This window comes from Anas acuta, chromosome 5 (genome assembly GCF_963932015.1).
Source record: "Anas acuta chromosome 5, bAnaAcu1.1, whole genome shotgun sequence".
NCBI lineage: Eukaryota > Metazoa > Chordata > Aves > Anseriformes > Anatidae > Anas > Anas acuta.
In genome coordinates, this window is record NC_088983.1 from 39778637 (window position 1) to 39799821 (window position 21185).

The window sequence follows — 21185 nt, forward strand, 5'->3', positions numbered from 1 at the left end:
TTACAGTTCATCACAACTCATTAAACAAACAAGTAAACAAACAAACAAAACAAGTGGGATTAGAATTAACCCTCAAAGTAAAATTTCTTTCCACCTAGGGAATCTAAACAGATCATGTTTTGTGACAGTACTGTTGCATTCATGACAAGGTTGAATTCCAGCTACTTGGGTGTTGTTTTTTTCTAAGCTGCAGTCTGAGTATAAAATATTGTATTATAAAGTCTACAAAAACACATTATAGAAGTAATTGCTTAAGCAATAAGTAAAAACTTTTTTCTTTCTCTTAACATCTTGCTTGAAGTACACAATGTATCATATAAATACAAAGTTCTAGGTTGAAATGAAAGAGCATTAATGCATTGTTCAATGACAGTTCTCACATTCCTAGCACAGACAAAGTGTTTGCTTTTCTGTACTATTCCAACCTCTATTCATCAGCTTAACTGTACTCATCACTACTGTTTCAGGCTGATTTGCATAGGTGTTGGTATTTTTAAAGTATTTTGCTAATTGATACTCCAAGTAATAAGCATATCTTGCTGTCAAAGTTTTTTCTTAAAGTTCCTTCTATGGATCAAGAACAAATTCTGATCAGTTATCAAACAGGTAGAAAAATTTATCAGAAGTTTGAGTACTGGAAATTCCTAGAATAGTGCATGAAAGTGAAGCAGACCTTTGTAAATATACTGTGTGTGAAGAAAATCTAAAAGTAACTGGGGGGAGGAGGTGGCTTTGCCATTACAAAACTTAGTACTGATTTAATGACAACTGAGAGTGGTAGACATCTAAGCTCAAGTTTCACTGTTCCTCAAAATTTGCACAGGATTGGGGGGGGATCATCATTATATTAGTTCAAAGCACAGCACATAATTTTCATGCCCAATGAGACCATCCCAGTTACAGTTAAGCCATGGATGGCTTTTTAACAACTTAGGATGCTTATTTATAGCCATTAAACTTAATCCATCATTCAGTACAGACTAACTGTACTGAAAGGAAAGCAGAAGTAAACAGCATGTCAGGTGGGCAGTGTGAATGAAAACCTGTCACTGTTTCTCAAGTAACTGAACGCAGGGTGTGGTGTAGGCTTACTATCTTATTGAGGAGCCCCTCCCTTGAGCTGTTTACAGTAAGGTGCAGCACAAGCCAGGCTTTTATAACTCTTTTTAACTCACTTAAAAATCTCTACTACAGCTGTCTGCACTTGCACCACCAGCAACATCAAAACTAGACATAATTTCTCAATGTTGTTTTCATTTTCCATTTAGAAAAAGGAGAAGTAATAAGCAAGAGCATCATTCACTCACAGGATTCTCACATTTTCTAAATAGATGAAGAAATGGCTGCTTAACAAAAGGATCCTTAAGAAGAGTGGTTAAGAGTAGAAGCAACTACTAACTTAGACTCATTCTTCATAAGAAACAATTTATTATTTGTTTGTTTGTTTGTTTCCTGCTTTTAAATGATCCAGAAAAAAAAAAATCCCTGTTTAAAATTGTCCACAAAGTCAATGAACAAATTTCCTTTGATCTGCAGACAGATTTCAAAAATCTAGCTGTGACCATCTCTCTTCACTGCTATACTGGTTACTGAAGTCCTCAGATGTTGTGTCTGTTCTGGTTATTCATATAGCAATCAACTAGAGAGATGCAGCACTACATATCTGAATTGATTTTCAGTCTCTTGTGGGCAGAAGCAGGCTAAGCACTTTAAGGCATGAAGAAAGTGCTCCTGCCTGACCAAACTTTGTCTAAGCAGGCAAAAGGGGAAACGGGAGAGGAGAATATGTCCAAAATTACACAAGTGACTAATAGCAAACAATGATATCAACATTAACTGCATTTAAGTCCAAGAGGCAGTGTGGCTCATGCTGCATTTTACCTGTAGAATTTGCAGGGGAGACCAAACACTAAATCTATTCACTTGTTAGAATCTATGTGGCATGTTGCACAATTCTGAGTTCTTTATTTTTGCCTTTTGTTTTCAGTCTTGTTCCCTAAGGAAATGAAACTTCTGCAATCACAGTGGGTGTGTATGGGTACATGCACATGAGTTGAAGTAGTATGTTTTGAGCCTGCTGGCAAACGTTATCAAAATTTGACACAGAGTAGTAGTGTCAAACATAATGTAATTCTTACATAAACTGTGAAAATAGGGAGACAATTGTAAATGCCAGCCCATAGCCTGGGAGCAAATATCACAGACCCTTGAAAACGTATGTGGTAGAAAAAATATTACTTTCATTTAGTTATTAACAGATCAATGCACAGATCCCTTCAGCCAGGTTTTCAAGTTTTCCTCTGTATTAAGAAATGTATTATTAAAAAAGCCAAGAACAAAACAGAATCTCATGAAAAAATGCAACAGCAGTAATAGGGGCTTAAAGGAAGACAAATAAATATGGCAGTATTTATAATGAAATAATTAACTAGAATAACTGCACATGCATAAATTATGTGGATTTCTCCCTTCAATTTGTGTGTATCATGTTGTTACGAAAAGCCTTCAAGACCATTCAAATTTCTTCTGTGCTGTGGAGGGTGAACCTCTGGAGAAAGCTCTGGAACACAAGGTGCAAGGCTGACTACCTGATACTGTATTCAAAGGGGGAAGGAAGGAAGAGAGACAAAATCTGGGGCAAAGCTGTGTTCATGACTCAGAATATTTATGTTAGTGATATCAGATGTTACAATTAGGCAAGGCTTGTCATTACAAGGTTGTCATTACAAAAATATCAGCATAAGCAAGGCCTCATTAAGGCTCAAGGAGGGCAAAGACTCAACTTCTCATGTTATAATATGAAATTTGAGCATCTGTCTCGTATTGGAACTTGTTTTGCTAACCACAAGCATTGCTGTTCTTCCTAGCTGGTGAGTACCCTGCCAGCAGTACGTGAAGGAAGCTGGAGAGAGGATACATGTGCTTCATTTGAGTCCTGTTGAGCAGGTCAGAAGTTTTTCTTCCCTTTTTTGAGACAAGAGTTTCAGTAGAATTTAACTTTCCACCCTCACATATGTGAGCAGCCTTCAAAGCATGTAATTTCCATTGTGTCACACACATTCACTCAGCATATGCATAAAATTGAAGGAGAGAAGCTGAAACTCTAAGATCTTTTTATATGGGCTGGGCTAGGGAATGTATTTATGCTTGTTACTATAGTAATGCATACAGATGATGATTGCACAATCACTGCAATTACACATTTATAAAGAGTGGTAGTTTCAGACGAGTAATACAACTGCAATGCAAGGAAATGATGTAATCAGGGAAAGATGAACACATAGGTCAATAGCATGCTTCAGACATGTTTATTAAATTATGATGAAATATTTGAGAGAGGAAGGCTGGCTTTTGGTTAAGATTTTTGACATCTAAATTCAGTGTTTTGCTCTTCCACAACTTTTTTTTTTGTGACCATGAGTGTGTGTCTCCCAGTTTAGATTCACTGAAGCATGGTGTTGACTAGAAGTTAGGAGCAATAACAAGCAAGTTTAGGTGCTTGGCCAAGGAACCAGAACTGAGAACCTTAAACTACTTATTTACAATAGGCTGCATTCTGAGTTGGGAGCAGCTTAATGTAGGTAAATAACTCCTACTGAGATACCATATCTTAAATTACTTCAAGTGAGGTACATACATAGTCTCTGTTGAAAAAAAGCACTTCCTTTACTTGAGGCTTGGAATCTCTCCATGGGTAGCTTCTTGAAACTTTCCTTTCAAAGGGCAGAGAAGGCAGCACTTTTCTTAATACATTTGTAATGCATTTAAATTCAATGCCTAACATGCCACAGCACTCTCCTAGGGTATGAGATGCCTCGGTTCAATTCCTTCCACTGTCCATGGAAATTCAAATCTTAACTCCCACATCTCAGTGGAAAAAATGTCTTAAATGGCAGGCTACAGGATATTTAAAAGGAAAGGGTGCTCTCACTCTCTCCTATTCAATAATTAAAGAACCACTGAACCACAGAGACTACAAACAACAAACATGAACATGGCCAACTACCAAAACAGTTTATTAGGAAAGGGAGAAAATTGAGTTCCATTTCTGTTATATTAAGTATTAAGTAGTGCTTGGATCAAGTTTTTAAGGTTACATAGCCAGAGGACCAAACAGCCTATGGATTATGATGAGGTTTAGATGCATCAGCATTGCTGAGTGCTTACAACCTGTCTCATAACGGAGCTTTAGATGCCACCAGGGTGAGGAAGCAGCTATGCCAGGGTATTAAGAATTTTAAATTGGATCTAAAGAGTTTGAAATATAAAACACTCTGTGGACTGAGATGTCCATTAGTACAATGATGATGTTGGTAGTTTCCTACCTGCCCCAGGTCCTCTGGGATTAACTACATTAAAGCTGTGAGAAAATCAGAAATGATCATCCCATAAACAAGTGAGAGAAAGATACAATGGACATTTATTTAACTAAGTTTAAAAGCTTCAATTTAAAAGATTCCTTTATGCATTTTTTGCAAGTATCAACAAATTAATAGGATTAAGCCTGCAAAATGCATAGTATGTCAAAAAGTAGCACAAGGACTTTGTATAGTGAGACATTTTTGTTGTTTTCCAAAATATAGTCTATAAGCTAATCATGTTGGAATAATTGTCTTGTTAAACAATTTGTTTGTGAAAAAAGAAACATGAAATATAAAGAAAATAAAAAAGGAAAAGATGATCTTTTCACAACAGATGAAATTAAAAATAAAATTAAAACAAACAGAAAACACCGTCTTTTGGTAAATGGCAGAAAAATGAAAGATAGAAGGCCCATGTTTGAAATAGGCTTGTTAGATAGCTGGGGTGATCTGAATCATCTCTTTTCCCCAAAATTAACAAAAATACTGAGATGATATTTCAGGAAAGAGGAGGATCGGGTAAATGGTATAAGCAGTTTTGAGGGATACATGCAATGCTTGAAAAAGTGGCTGCATATTAAGTTGAACTGCATAGATGTAAGTATGGCAGATAAAGTAGAACATGAAAAGAAAACAAAAAAATAAATCAAGTGCTCCTTTCAGTCCCTAACTATGTTCTGCAATCTACGCAGCAAAAATGGAACAACAACTTCCTATTTAACAATGTCAAACATATTCACATTGCATCTGCTTATCTTGGCATTATCACCGCAATTATCAGCATAGCACAGTGCTGAAAATCTGTATGAAAATGAAATGGTTTAGCACATCTACATATGCATGACTTCCGTAGGTCCTGACGATGTTGTAAAGTTACTGTGGTATGTGAATGCTTCCCACTGATGGGTCAAACTGAAGCCTCAGTAACTACTGTGTAAATACAAGAGTGCCTCAGACAAGTCAGAAAAGCTATTCTCATCTACACCCAGGTAAAAGAGGTATCAGGTTCTGAATTTCAATCAGCAATTACTCCTACATGGTGCTGCTGTCTATTTTTTGCTATCTATCCTGCAAAAAAGCTGAGGGATCTACAGACTAGAAAACTTATTTTGTTTTAGAGCCTGAACTGTTTTTTCATTGCCACAACCACAGACTGAAACAAAAGCACCTAAATAGCTTTCCTGTCTGTACACAGTTTGCACCTTATAAAATAGTGATTTGAATATTGGTAGAATCTGACATGTCCACTTAAGCACAATTTTCCTTCATTTTTGTCATTTTCCTTTACCGTAGAAAAGAACTTTAAAAATTTTTTTGTCCCCATTTTTAAATAATACTCTATAACTGATGCAATTAGCACTAAAAATCATAATGTATGTCATGTTCTTAAAAGTGATGAAAACCAATCTACATTTAAAATATTAGTTCAAGTTACTCTGACTCGTTATTTACACAATTTACTGACAATGTTTTTCCCCCTTCCCCTTTGGTTTTCTGACTTTTCAAAGATAGATACCACTAACTTTAAACTCATTTTTAAAAATATGCTTGTATTTGACAAGGAAATGGCACAAATCATTTTTTTTAACCTGTGAGTCACCCTAAAAAACCATTAGCAACCCTTGCCTTCAAAATTCCAAAGAAGCAATGAAATAGGACAGGTAGATGCGAGAAGAGAAAACCCACCCAAACTACCACTTTTAGACAGCGATAGAATCTCTAACTTTCACTACCAGACTATTTTCACATTGTCATAAGACTTCATTGTTCATGTTCCTAACACAGGATTTTAAAAACTTTCAAAGATATTATAGAAGGGCACTGTTAACTGTTTTTTATTGACAAAATTTGACATTGATAAAATTTTGGCATTGACAAAATAAAAAGTTGCAAACTAACTATTTCCATAATCCCATCCAGTTGAATCTACAAGAAGTCTTGGGTACTTTACCTAACCCTCTTGTAACCTGACTGGCAGACATCTTAGCACTAGACATGTACAGCACATCTTGATAGCTGTACCTTGCTTTCTAGGTTGGATGTTCACAGAGACACCAATAATTAGAGTATAAGTTCCTGAAGCTAACAATGTCTAGGTCTTCATAAGAAGGGCTAGGTGTTCATAAGAACTCCTTATATTGCTCCTAGCAAGTACGGACTTCTTTTAAACCAGTTTAATTTTCTGCATATGACTAAGTCTCTCCCTGCCTGTAATTTTAAAATAAGAGTGGGTTTAAATGTGTTTGTTGGACTGGTGCCTAAATACTTTCAAATTATACAACTATTGATATGGTATTGAATATTTTTTTTGGTAGATGTTTGCAATTACATTCTGTTCAGAATTGCTTCAACTACTCTCCCTGATTAAAACTGAACCCAGCAACTGATAATGTTTCTAATCCAGAAAGCAACAGCAATGCTTGACAATATTGCTATTCTGACCGGTCCTGTAAAACAGGAAACAATACATTTTGTTTCAAAGCAGGGAAGGTGAGGAGAGACAAAACTGAGAGGAGAAGGAAAAGGTCTTAGGAGTTCAGAAAAAAACTTGGATGATTTTAGGTCTAGGTAGTTAACAATTTGCCTGTATTCATTTTATATCTAGCCACAATGGACCACAAATGAAGGTGGCCCATTATCTCTGAGCTTACTCAAAAATTTCCTTACTGCATTCATCTGCCTGATTCTGTTCCCAACCTAATTTATTGCCAAGTTTTTTTTGAGTCCAACAAACTGAGGAACAAGTCTTACATTCCCTTCCTGAGAACATAACAGACAAATGGAGTCCTGGAAAGATTAATCTTTCTCTTTATTTATACATATGGCTGGTAAGCTTACCATATTCAGCCCACAGATAAGACATTGCCATGGCAGGGGAGTTGAAACTAGGTGATCTTTAAGGTCTCTTCCAACCCAAGCCATTCTATGATTCTTTTATTTTAAATAACATTCAACTTACATTAATTCTTGTATCAATAGCAACAGAAGACAGAAAACCTTGGGCTGCCACTAGCTGCATCCACCCTGCCTTTGTTCCCAGCCCTGTTGTGCTTCCTACTGATCCTCCAGCACCAGGAGCTCCATGGGTGGCTGGAACAGGTTTGAGGGATGCTGTTCCTCCTCTCCTGTCCTCTCACCTCCTCTCTTCCCCAGCTGACTCACATACTGAGCATACTGAGAGGAGAGAGATGGGCAAGCAAAACCAGGTTAGAAGGGAAAAGAGCATTTCCCCTAAAGCAATACAAAAGGAAAGAAAGTCCCCTGGGAGAGGACCTTATCTATGTGGTGTATCATGTCCACCTACATTTTCAGCACTTAATCCAGTGTTTGGTTCAAATCAGCACCACCTTGCACTTCAGGGTGAAATCCCCTTGGAAAACTTTTCTGCCCTGCAGATTAGATCAGTCAGAAAAGGCAGCAAAGAGAAATACCACTCCCTACACACCCACATCCTGTGAAACCCCTGTGATTACTCCTTATTTCTCCTCATCTTTCACTCTTGTTTCTTCACACAACACCTCTGTCACTGCTAATAAAGAAGGCAATATCATTAAGACTGGCCTTCAAGCCTGCAGCAGCAAAATGAAATTTTGCACTGTTTGCAAATTTTGAAGCAGCTGTCTCTGATGGAAATCATGTATCTACATTTCTTTCCAGCTCAAAGGATCATTGCAATTTTAGTTGTTATTTGCTAAACAGATTTTTAAAGGAAGTGTTACATTAAGCTATAAATATATTAAAATAAAAATACATTTCACATAGCCTGACTTTCATCCTGTCAAACTTTCAAATGTACTGTCAGATCCACAACAATTTATCTGTGAAACCACTTTAAAAATGTTAAAACAATACACTTATATATTTCTACTGAATGGTGTCTTGCCTCTTGCTGCTGACCAGGAAATATCCTGTGAAGGAAGTAGCTAATCACTGTCTCCTTGGAAAATGTTTACAAAGGAACATTGAGGATGATGTTATCTACATCCTGTTCAAGCAGCAGTTTTGTTCTATTAAAGCAGATGGTAAATGAAAAAGAGGCATTCTCAGTAGCACTGTTATGCTTTTCCTTTCTGTACCTTGATTCTCACAGTTTCTGGACATAATTTGTTTCAAGGTACCACACGTTTATCACTTTTTCTTCCCATATTTCACTTGCATGCATTTTAAGAAAAAAGATGTTGCAGTATTTTTAGTGTTTTTTGTTTGTTTGTTTGTTTGTTTGCTTGGGGGGGGGAGGTGGCATTTTTGTACAATTCTTACCAAAATCAATTCATAAATTGTACGCACACATAAGCATCTTGGTGACCTGAATCAAAACTGATGAAATATTTTACTTCTGAAAGACAATAAAAGTAAGCGCTATGGGCTGCTCTAAGACATAAAGTAGAAGTTATGACGACACTGCTCTTGGACTCACTTACAGTAAATATGAGCTTTGTATTTCCTTGTTGCTAGAATTAAACCTACTTTTGGTTTTGGTGATGCAGAACAGACTGCAGTTAGCAATATCATTACCTCTCACTCTGTATTGCAATATCATAATATCTCAAAGACAAACCCACTTTGTGCTACTTCTGAAACAGCTGCACATGGATGCAAGGTAGTCAAGTCTTCCTTCTAGGCTGATGACCAGTGCTGACTGTATTTCAGCATTCTTCTAAATAGGAAAACAAAATTTTTACTCAATAGAAAGGCCAAGATATTACTTGTAGGACTGAGACTCAAACAAAAATCAAAGCATGCTCCTACTCAGAATGCCACCAGCTAACTGCATTTTCTAACTTACTAGACTTGATGTCTCCCTATATTATCAACATATACGTTCATTGCTCTCTTGCTGGAACAAGTCATTTTACTCCATTATCTAAAGTCTTCCAGATTAAAACCAAAACCACCTGTTTCAATCGTTTAGTTATATATAGCTGAAAGTGCAAGACTTGTCCACTAGCAACTTGCAAATTATCTGCACGAACAACTAATGATAAATTACATTTATCTCAGCCACCAGACCATGTTTTTACTTGTACATTCCTCCTTCCTTAATGGTCTCATGCAATCCAACTTCTGGAGCCAAAGCTGTTGAAAATAACTCTCATCAATATGCTTCCTTATTTGCTCTTTTTACATATCCACACTATGATCTGAATGAAGCAGAGGTGCTATGATGGAAATTGTACCTTGCTTTATAGTTAAAGGCAATAGACATCCATACATGCAATGACACAAATGAATTTCTTCATTTTGGATTACAGTTCTCCAATGGGCATCTCTGTGTGGTAACACTGTCATAACTGCAATGGCTTACAGACATAGGCAAGACAAGATCTGTAGGTAGAGATAATGCCTTTTATTAGGCCAACTAGTATAATAAAGGATAAAGTAGACAGATTTCCAGATGTTGCTATTTCTTAGCTTTAATAAAGCTTTCAACACCGTTTCCCGCAATATCTTTGTGTTCAATTTGTGACACTGAGGTCTGGAAGGATGTACAACTAGATGGGTAAAAAGCCATTTGAATGGTTAGGCTCAGAGGGTACATGTTGTACACTAACAAGTCTGGCAGTGAGTAGCACAGTGGTCTATCCTGGGACCAGCCCTTTTTAACACTGTCCTCAGCAGTCCAAGAGTGCATTCTTGTCAAGTTTGCAAGCAGCATCAAACCAGGAGGACGAGCCAGTGTGCTTGAGGGCAGGACTGCCACCCAGAAAGCCTTAGCCAGAATGAAGGATTGCACTGACAAGAACTTTTATGAAACTCATGACAAAGGCAGAATCCTGCACCTCAAGGTGTCCAAGAGGACTCACATCGATGTGTGTGATGTGAGTAATTAGCAATGTAACTACAGACTGATAATGCTTCTGAGAAGCTTATTGAGAAGGAACCAGGCTCTTCACACCAGTGTATGGCAGGACTTTGAGACAAACTGAAACAAGAGAAGATTTAATTTGGTATAAGGACAAATCTTTTTTTTTTTTTAATTATTATTATTATTATTTAACAAAAGCAAAACATGAGTATAGTCAAACATTGCAACATATTATCTACAGAGACTGTGCAGTCTTCAGACTTCCAATCTTTCAAGACTCAACCAGATAAAGCCCTTCACAACCAAGTCTGGTCCCACAGCTGGTCATGCTTTGGGCAGTAAGTTGGAATACAGACTACCTGAGTTCCCTTCCAAACTAATTCACTTCATGATTCTGTGATTCTCTGCAGAAACTCTCTTCAAGTCTACCCCAAACCTTGCCTTCCAGCTGTGCTAGTTGGCCTGATAGAAAATGCTGCCTTTACCTACAAACTGTCTTGCCTATAATTTCCAAGACTCAAAACCACAGACGTTCCATCATGTGGCGTGCTCACACCCACATGGATCATTACTAGGACTGGAATCATTCAATCCATCCCACGGACCTGTGGCACCTGAACTGACAAAATGACTCACAGTAGCTGTAATGATCAGCCTGAGTGTTCACTGAGTGTGGTGGGAAATTCATGGCTGGCTAATACCTATGAAATGCTCTGGCAGAATCCCAAACCAGCAAGATCCCAGTGCTACATGTTCTACTCTGTGTTCTGCAAAGAAGTGTTTGCTAGTAGTCTGAGATCCATCTGACAGTTTTCCTGATCTTCTTTTGATTTTACATGAATTCCTGTCTTGTCTCTTTTCCATCTTGTTTAATGTCATTTACTTTAAATGCCAAACCCTAAAAGATCTTTTACAATTGTGTTATGTTTGCCTTAAAGAAGCCTTTTGTATGCGGTCCTGTTAGCAGGAATCACTTACCCTTTCCTGATCACAGAATGGCCGAGGTAGGAAGGGACCTCTAGAGGTTATCTAGTCCAATTCCCTGCTGAGCAGGATCACCTAAAGCACATTGCACAGGATGACATCCAGGCAGGTTTTGAATATCTCCAGAGAAGGAGACTCCACAACCTTTATGGGCAACCTCTGTCACCCTCACAGTAAAGAAGTGCCCCCTCATACTCAGCCGGAATTTCCCATGCTTCAGTTTGTGCCCAGGGCCTCTCAACCTGTTGCTGGGCACAACTGAAAAGAGACTACCTCCATCCTCTCGACACCCTCCCCTCAGATATTTATACACATCAATGAGGTCTCCCCTTAGTCTTCTCTTTTCCACACTAAACAGGTCCAGCTCTCTCAGCCTGTCCTCGTACAACAGGTGCTCCAGTCCTCTAAGCATGATGTACACAGGCAGGTGGCTTGTTAGTTATTTGGATATGGAAGTGGCTGTGTATGCTGAGAACAGGAAAGAAAAGGTTGCCATTGTTTTAGTGTTTGTTTGTTTGTTTTGTCCCCATCCCCCCGTCCTCCCCCAGCAGATCTAATTTCAAGAAAACAATGTAATCCAAACACAGAGCATAGGTTTTGTTTCAGGGTAACTCTGAAAAAACATCAGCCGCAATAAATTACTGAAATCATTAGTAGGTTTTGTTTTGGAGTAACTCTGAAAAAACAGCCATAAGAAATTACTGAAATCATCAGTTCTTATCAAAGAAATCTGCTGAATATTCAGGAGTTATACAATGTATATGGTAATCAGACACAAATTTAAGAATAATGAAACTAAGCCAGTGTTCCTTTATTTGCTCTTTGAAGGAACACAGAATTTACTTGAAGCATTTTAAGACAATTTGGTACTCATTTTCAAGTTGTTTCAGAAAATCTACATGCTGTATATTCCTATTCACTGACCTGGGATACTAAATCATTCAAAGACATTTTAAGTGCCTTATCATACAGAAACCTGCAGCAGTATGGAATTTTACTATATAATAGTAAAATGATGTGGACATAAACTCAGCCATAGAAGAGAATATTTTTTTGACACTTCTTATGAACAATGTGTGTTTGCAAGCCTTAAAAAAAAAAAATCAAGTCCAGTTTAAGTAAGACTGGGCTCTATTAAACTGCTGTAGTCAGTTGCTTATGCTATTATCCCAGAGGTATTTTCACAAAAAGCAAGCCTCACATTTTAATATCTTACTTTTACTATCTTTAAAAAAAGCACAAGAGACATCCTTAAAAACATGAAGGATTCAGAAGATTTTACACACAAACTATCTTACGTGAGAGATACCACAGACCTAAACATGGTGTCTACTCAGGCAGGGTAATTCTTAGCATTTTCCTATGCACTGTGATCATTTAAAATGCCTATTGCACATACACTACTTCTCTGGCGTTCAGCTTTGCCTCAGATAAGTGAAGTACCATACCAGATCTGAAGCATGAATAATACAGAATCTTTATTTTAAAGCTTTTTGCTATAACAGAAAAAAGGAATTTCCAGTAACAGAATGCTAGGGGACTAGTTTATCTTCACACTGATATCAAAAACTTTCATTTTTTTCAGCACTTGTTCACCTAGATGATACAAGAACATTTTCTGTATGAGAACTGCAATAAAACATACATACGCTGTTAAGCATGGGATGGGTGTACAACACTGCTTTATATAATTTTCCACATTTTCCACTGACCTTCCTCCCCCTTATGTTCAAAGGTTCACAGATAAAAGTTGTATTTAGTTTGTCATACATCTTCAATGCTAAAAGTAATATTACCCATATATTTTCAAGCTCTCCAAAGACATGTGGACAATCAATTCATTTGTACTGACTTTCTTTGAGTTAAGCCCTCACAGTGGAGGCTTTACTTAAGGCTGGCTACTGGATTTTGATGGGTTTGACAGAAGCAGCCTTTACAGCAGAAACCTCAGTATAGAGATAGATTGGATAGATAGACCTATTAGTAGCACAGCTACTGATTTTTTAAGATGTCTTACATATACTGTATACAAATCTATGGCCCTTAAGTACAAGCAACAACAACTGGGTGCTTAGTTCCCTCTGTTCTCTCAGAAAATGGGGGCCTTACAGGTACCTTACTGACAACCCAAAGCACTCAAATAAGATTGGTCCATTCTTTTTCAACCTGATTTAAAAATCAACTTAAAAAAAAAAAAACAAACAAAACAAAAAACAATTCACATTCCTCTTAATTTGCTATTCACTCTCTGAATTCTACAGTTTTGTATTTTCAGGTCCCATTCCACAACCGCAAGTAGGAGTTTTATTGCCTCCTCCTTATAAAAGCTATAGTTATCCAAACTGTTGCCCCAGAACATGTACCACCAAAGGAAGATATTGCTATTGCAATGTATGTGCTAAAGACAAAAAAACTAACGCTGCTATATGCCACATTGTTTCAGAAAGTGGACATTCCATCTCTGGCCCCTTTAGCAAAGCTGCACCAGGAGAAAAATAGCTAAGGGGATTACTATTGTCTGATAACCTCAACAGGATTATTGGATGAAAATCTCCACTAACACTGCAACTTTTACAAAAAGAGAAACACCAAACTCTAGATAATCCTGACGAAAAGTTATGACCCAGGCTTGGAACAAGACACTAGAAATGCTCTACTAGCTACAACTGAAGTCAGCATTCATGTTAAGGCAAACTGTTCCAACAGCTATAAATTTAAGTTATAATAGGTAAGCACATTCATATGAAGTCTTCATTACAGCTGCTATTTGTATCAGCTGATCACACACATAGCCACACCTTTGGCATATCACAACTCAGATAATTTTTTTTTTTTTTTTTTTTTTTCACATGCAATTGGTAGCAGGCCCTAACTGAAGAGAACTAGTGATTCTGATTACTACTTGTTTGCATAACATATGTTAAGCCAGCAGTAGTTCTTTGTAGCTTCCTTCTTTCCAATTGTATTAGTAATCTTTTCTCCTTCTCTGGAATTTCTTTCCACACTAGATTGTCTAGCTTGCCTTCTTGATGTTTTCTGCTGACCCCATGACCCAACAGGGTCCTCTGTCAGTGCAGGAAGCCACCTCATTCATTATCCCACGAGAACACCTAAGAGCCTTCGCACTCATGCTGTGATTTCACAACGATCTAAGTAAAACAGATCTAAGTGAATGCTACTGGAAAAATGTGCGGTCTTGTTCTTTTACCATTAATTGGCTGTGGCAGCACTTGAACTAATATGAGTGGGTGGGGAAATGAAAGAATTGATATGGCAGAACATGCATCGTTTTTAGTTGGGGTGGGGTTTTTTCCTTGATTAATTTTTTGCATGCAGAGTCGTATGCTTACAGAGCTCTACTAGCTGGCCCATTGGCTTCAGAAAATTATTTTTACTCCACTTTGAGGGCAAGCTAGGTTTGTGAACTCACACTAACTTGAAGGGGAAAAGGTGTATCTTTAAGTACAGCAGAACTTCAAAGATCTGACTTACTCTGAGGCAAAAAGTAGATCCCTTCACTCAGTTCCAATGGTAAAATTCATTTTGTGAGTTTGACTGCTGCAAGATATTCCAGAGATCGGAACAAAATGGTTTAAAATTTCTGAATCAGAAGTGTTCCCTCAGGAGCAATATGGCCTATCCTAGGCATAACAGTCTTCTTACAACTCTGTTAGCATGGCTCTGTAAGTTTCACTGTAAAACAATCGTCTACTGATAGAAACTCTCAGAAAAGAGAATTACCTTCCCTTTCCACAGGACACAAAACAGGTGTGAATGTACTTTACAGCAGGAGACCATTTTACCTGGAAAACATTACATTCAAGGTTCAGTATGTCAGGCTGCCATACAGGTGTGTAAGATACAATTGCATTTTTGTATGAGATTGTGTAAGATTTACTGATGGTTGGTTACCTTCTAACTACAAATCTGGACAGTGTTCTTTCTCTCAACCCCCCATTTATTTGTGTGTGTATACACATGCACATGAACTTCTCAAGAAAACTACAGTTAAAAAAAAAAAAGCAAAGATAGCTGGGATGGGCTTGTCTGAAGTAGAATTAGGCCAGGATATTGGCTTAACAATTTAGGTGTTACAGAGAATATCACAGATTACATGACTAGTGGTCTTGGATATATATTGTGCATTTGTGTTCCATAAACCATAGTGATCTTCAAGCTGGGAATGAGCTCAGTATCACTCAGGGGAATGGCACCTGCTGAATCACTAACGTGATTTCCAGTTGCATGCAGGGCTTTTCCTTTCACCTGCAGGTCTTGCGCACGGTCAGGCAGGTTTATGCAACTCACAGTGATAGTGGCAGTTCACCTGAGAAAATGCCCATGAGCACATTTGTGAATTTGATCATCTTGGAGACCTAAAGAGGAATGTGCCCAGGTTGTTGGTAGCAAATTATTCAGAATATCTGAATCTTACTGGTCAAAGAAACGGTGTGGATCTCAGTACAACGGCATGTGATGCCCAAGTAGCCTTCTGTAATGTAAACTGAGCTCTCAAAGTGGTGGAGCCTAAGTGACCTGTGACTTTTGCACGGCTCAGATGGTCGTACTTCTCAACGCAAGCCCTTTTAGTCACACTGTGCTACGTGCAACGAGCCTGACCTTTCAGATTTCCTGCCCAGCCTTTTCTTCTCAGAAGCGAAGGGGTTTCTTTCTCTTTTCTATCAGTGGCCAGAACGGGACAGTCAGCACTGCAGATGCCTGGGGTACATCACATCTCATCCGGCGAGGCAGCGTGAGGTGGCAGCCGACAGGAGCTGCACAAAGGCATCTCAGCCTCCACTTCCAGCCGCCAGCACCTCGGGGAAAGCCGAGCCACGGCCCCACGGAGCAGCTCCCCGCGGGTGCTCGCCCACGCTTAATACGCCCTGCGCCGCTCCCTCGGGGCTGAGGGTTTGGTCCCCCGGGACCTCCCAGGGGCTGCGGCGGCCCCCGGCCCCCACGCGGGACGTCCCGCAGGCGGGGCGCAGTCGTGCAGGGCCGCAGCGTTTGCCTGGAGGCACGCGTGGGCTCCGCTAGGGCCGGCCCCCGGGGGCTGCCCCCAAGGCAGGGTCGCGGCCGGCATCGGAGCCAGGCAGGAGCCGGCGCTTCAGTACCTGGTAAACGCGGCGGCTTCAAAGAAGAGCAGCCCGGCGGCTCGGGACTTCCTTCTGCCGATAAGATCTTCGCCTTCGCTCGTCACGGGCGGCGGCTGCCCCGCTCGCTCGGCTGCGAGCTGCTAAGGCGAGGCGAGGCGGGAGCGGGCGATGCGCGGGGCCGCCCCGCTGCCCCGACCCCCTCCGTCCCGCGCAGCCCCGCGCCCCGCTGCGCCGGCCGGGCGGCGGAGCCGAGGCTAGCGGCGACATGGGGACCCTGGGCAAGAGGAGGGAGAACCGGTGAGTCCGCTCGGGCCGGGGGCTGCGGGGCAGGGGGGCAGGAGGCGGCGGGCAGGACCCGCTTTCACCCTTCCCAGCGCCGGGCTCGCCGCGGGGCGCTCGGAGCCTGGGGGGGGACAGGGCTCTGCCGGGGGGCGCCTCCGCCCCCGGGGAACCTGCGGGTGTTGCGGAGGTCCCTGAGGGGTCCCCTCCGCGGCCCCCGGGGGCTGCGCTACCGCTTGGCCGGTTTTGGGGTGCCTCTCCCACAGGGGTCCGCCGAGCGGGCCGCGGCGTTGCTCCGACCCTATTTGGGGCCGTGAACTTTGCTTTTGTGCGCTGTTCGGTGCCGGCTCGGATGGCCAGACCGAAAATATCCCCCGCTAAAACTCGGGCTTCGCCGCCGCCGCGTCCCGAGCATCCTCTGCCCTGAGCTGCGGGGGCCTGGCACGAAGCTCGGAGGGGTGGTGGCCGAGCATGTAAAAAGAGAACCCTGAAAGCTGATCGGGCCCTCGCTCTGCTTTATGCGAGAACAGGAAGTCAGATCACAGAGCGACGAGGGAAATTTAGAGAAAGGGGGAAGGGAACAGAAAATTCTTTGCATAGCTAGTGCCAGATTGAGTGCAGGAGAGCTGAGCGATGGTCGCTGGCTCTGCGGGGTCAGGGCTGCGCTCCGCTGGCGGTGGGCGAGGAGTGACATCACGTGGAGTTCTGTGGCTTTTCCAGCGTGGAAATGAGTCAGAAACTTAAGCGAAGTCTTGAAAGTCGCTGACATGAGGTAGGGTCCAGTCTGTCTTCGCCAGGCATCCGTATTTCAATATTTGTTCGGGACCACCTGTATGGGATGCTGGCGTCGTTTCTGCAGTCTCTGCCTGTATGTGGTATGCACACTGGATACGTTTCTATGCCTTTTCTTCTCAGGATTGTCAGTGTGTTAATAAAAAGTTTTGCATAGTGCTCTGTCAAAGAAAAATTGTATGAAAGCTTAAGATAGCAACTTAAAGATGCTGCGGTAACTTCCTTAGGGAGATTGCGGAGTGTGAATTGTCTTGAAATAATCCTGAGTTTTATGGAAACAGTAGTGACTGTTGCCCTTTTGGGAGCTGTACTGTCATGCTCTCAAGTCAGATTTTGAAGTGGTTCCTGTTATTTGCAGGCGAAAATGTTTCAGCACTCTTCATGATATTTGTTCTTCTTTAATGTTTCATACAGAAAGAAGAACATGTCCACAAGCAGTGAACATATTTTAATATTATCTGTAATGTATGCATTCTTAGGCTCTGAGAAATGATAATATGAGCAAAATACAAGCCTAGAACTAGATACTAGCTTTATTTTTGGCCTCATTTATAGTTGTAAGCCTTTCATAATAAAACCATTAATTCAGTCATGTATGCACTCTTGGAAACATTTTAGTAGGAATTAATAGTATAGAATGGATACAAACTCACCAACATTTTTTATTATTTTTTTTTTTATTTTTTATGAAATGCTCCACTGTAAAGTTGCACTGATATTTTGGGGACTTAGAAAATCACTTGGAAAATCACTATTAATAAAGCTCGTCTGTGTTTTTTCAATGTGTAATATTTGATTATAGTTATATTTTTTTTCTCCTTTACTTTTGGTAACCACAAAAATATGTGGTACACTAATGCATAATGATGTTCCTGTTACATGGCTTGTATACACAGTTTAAAGTTTTGCTGCTGTTTTTTAAACTTGTGCTAAAACAGTAATGTAAACATACCAGAAGTCTTACTGCTTTGCTTGAGAGTTAACCTGAGAGATCATTCAAGGAGCTCTGTAACTGTGTGCTCTACAATCCATGTTTAGAAGGAAGAAAAAATAATTTACTGAGTAGTCTCTTTGGTGTACTCATTAAGTGGGAGGGCTATGTATTTCATCAACCTAGCTTCAGGGAATTAATTGCCCTTTAAATCTCTCCCCCTTTTCCATGTAGCATAAAATTTGCCACTCACTCATCTTGTACTTCGCTACTGTGCTTTCTTCTAGGCAACCTGCCCAAGGATGCAGCACTGTTCCTGAATCAGCACTTGAGCTGAAGCAGATCAGTCATTGTCACAGCCTTTCAAACCTTACCCAAGTCACAATGGTGCCACTGGGACACCTGGCTAAAGGGGCGACTTTGGAAGATCTTCTTGAAACCTGCATTCAGTCTTTTGGTGAGTGTCTGGGAGTTTTTGGAATGGTATGAATATGTTTCTGTACTGGTTACTTCTAGGTCATTTACTAGTGAATTACATTGATTTACTAGAGAATTAGAAAGGCTTAACTGATTGTTATGCATTTAGTAGGTAAATGGATATTTTATGGGTTTGTTGATCTTTGTATGCATGTTAATATATGCCAAGAGATTGATGTCATTATTATTTTTTTTTTATCTTGAGAGAATAGCACAAACCCCAGTCATCCGTACTTCCTTATGTTTGTGCTTTTTTTTCCCTCCTTTTTTTTTTTTTATATATTTGGTTCTTTGAATATCAATTTGGTAAACTTTAACAAGCAATCATTATGTTACTGTAATATGTTCATAATGTGTCAATGATGTGTTTACGTTAAATATTTTGAAATGAGCAGAGCTATTTTTAAGATGAGTAAACTAATGTTGGATTGCCTCTTGCATTACCTGTATAGATTTTAAGTTGTATCTCAGTAGTGAGAAAAAATCCTAATAAAAATCACAGCTGAATTCTTTTTCAAGCCATTCATTTCTCTTTCTGCCATAAGAATTGTAGTACGTGGATGATTATTGCAGTAACCCTGTATCCTTAGTCTACTTTTCCGATCTTTTTCATTAGTAAACATGTTCATTTTTTTATATGATTAAAATATACTAGTGCTGAAGCACTCAGAAGGGTTCCAAATACTTTGTAGGTAATTTGTTTAACACTGTATCTTTCAGTAATGTGAACTACTCTGAAAGCATCTTGCAAAGTTTACTTGCAGAGTAGTCCTTGGACACTGAATGCTCTCAAACACCCACTCACCTTTAAAAATAATTAATCTGTGCAGTTAAGTAGTAACACAGCATTGATGTAGTACTGCAGCACATAAATACTGTATAAACAATGACTAATCTTTTGCATCCATTGGAAATGATTTTTTTTTTCTTTTTAAATATACTTAAAACTTGTACAGAGAAACGTGTCTAGGAAAAGTTGATAAAACATGCAATTATCAATACTGTTTTGTTTCTTTCTGGCTCTTTTCCTCCTCCATTTAATTATTGTAAATAACGTATTCACTGAACTGCTACAAAGCCCCAGGTTTTAAACAAACATCAGTTATAAGTTTTGATTCATTGGGAGTGAGGCAAGACATCTAAAGCACGTGTAAGACCTTTGTGCAGTTAAAATATTGAGATTTTTTAACCAATACTAACTTGTATCTATTTTTATATAGTTGATTTTAAGTACGATACGTAAAACACTGAACTGTTGATTTAGTTTGCTTAGTTTTATTTTAATAACTTTTTCATATTCGAAGTATATAAATCAGCATGTGCCCTCAGATTCCTGGGCGTCCATGTGTTATAAGGACTAAGGTGACAGAGATAAGAAGTGTACCTGTCCAGTTCAGTTGTCAATGCATGTGAATCTTTCAAAGGGGTTTCATACTTAAGCTCATTAAGGACTGCTACAGTCATGATGTGCACTGTAGACACTGAGACTCTTTTGTGTGTGTGTCTATATTTGCGTGTCTTCTATGACATTATGCATATTCTTAAAATATGTTGGAATTTCCAAGCTGAGTATTTAGGGTAACTGTAAAATGCAACTTAAAACTATAGATAACCTATTTAACAAAGTTGCTTAGAGAAGGTTTTTGTAGCCATCAACAAAAGTGCTGTGGAAAATGTTTGTTTTGTCATGCCAACAAAGGAAGCAATGGAAAAACTTGAATCTGGGAGACTGAGGAGGAGTAGGGAGAAAAAGAGTGGGTAAAAAAAAAGGCTGAATTATTACAAGTATATTGAATGATTAAGCAAGTTTATTCCCATGCATAATATTAAGTATTTAAGTATATTAAGTGTATTAAGTAAAGTTACTACCCTTTATTCTAATCAGATTAAAGTTGTATTCTCAGTTTCAAATATGCTGCTGTGTGTTATTTTGTATATTATTCCGGAAATTGATTATTGTAATCTGAACAAGTGTTAATTCAATATTAAAAATGCAGAATCCTCCAAGACTTAAGCACAGATCTTCTTACTACATTTTTAGTTTGCTTTCTGGAAAAAAGCCCTTGATGTGTTTACTGTCTAAGGTTAAGAAATACAGTATGTAGTAGATAGAGATGTTGATGTGTCACACTTCAGAATATGTACTTAATCATGTTATTACTATACAACACTTGCTAGTATTATGTATACAATTATAAATACAATTTTTCTATAAAGTATGCTGCCAAATTTATATTCCTGAAATCAATTATAAAAGCTTGGAAAAAAAAAAAACACATTGTGTGTAAGAGAGGCTGCTGTCAAAAATGGTGTGTAAAGGGAAGTTGGCAGCCTTCTGCCATTTATGTGAGGAATAGCAGAAAGATGGCCTAACCAAGAAGGCATTAAGAATTAACCCACACTTAAAACTGCGGAGGGCACAAGTATTCATAATTTTTCTTACAGTATGGATAAAGGGA

General features: G+C 39.3%; 1 protein-coding gene and 1 long non-coding RNA gene across 4 annotated transcripts in view; one reads left to right on the forward strand and one right to left on the reverse strand.

The window, feature by feature from the left end:
- Window positions 1-5776: 5776 nt before the first annotated feature.
- LOC137857611 (uncharacterized) lies at window positions 5777-16395 on the reverse strand. The gene is made up of 3 exons (XR_011097178.1): window positions 16266-16395; window positions 14893-14954; window positions 5777-11619 (listed from the first exon to the last, which is right to left on the reverse strand). It is a non-coding gene; the product is annotated as an uncharacterized lncRNA (long non-coding RNA).
- Window positions 15812-21185, forward strand: part of RASGRP1 (RAS guanyl releasing protein 1) — a 42873-nt gene continuing 37499 nt past the window's right edge. Inside the window, exons 1-2 of one of the 3 annotated variants that reach the window (XM_068684321.1) lie at window positions 15812-16544; window positions 18537-18706. In XM_068684321.1, the coding sequence (XP_068540422.1) occupies window positions 16513-16544; window positions 18537-18706 (202 nt within the window). In that variant the 5' untranslated portion in view covers window positions 15812-16512. Of the gene's footprint in view, window positions 16545-17061; window positions 17299-18536; window positions 18707-21185 lie in introns of those variants that run through there. The other 2 variants (XM_068684319.1, XM_068684320.1) reach the window with 2 other exon arrangements.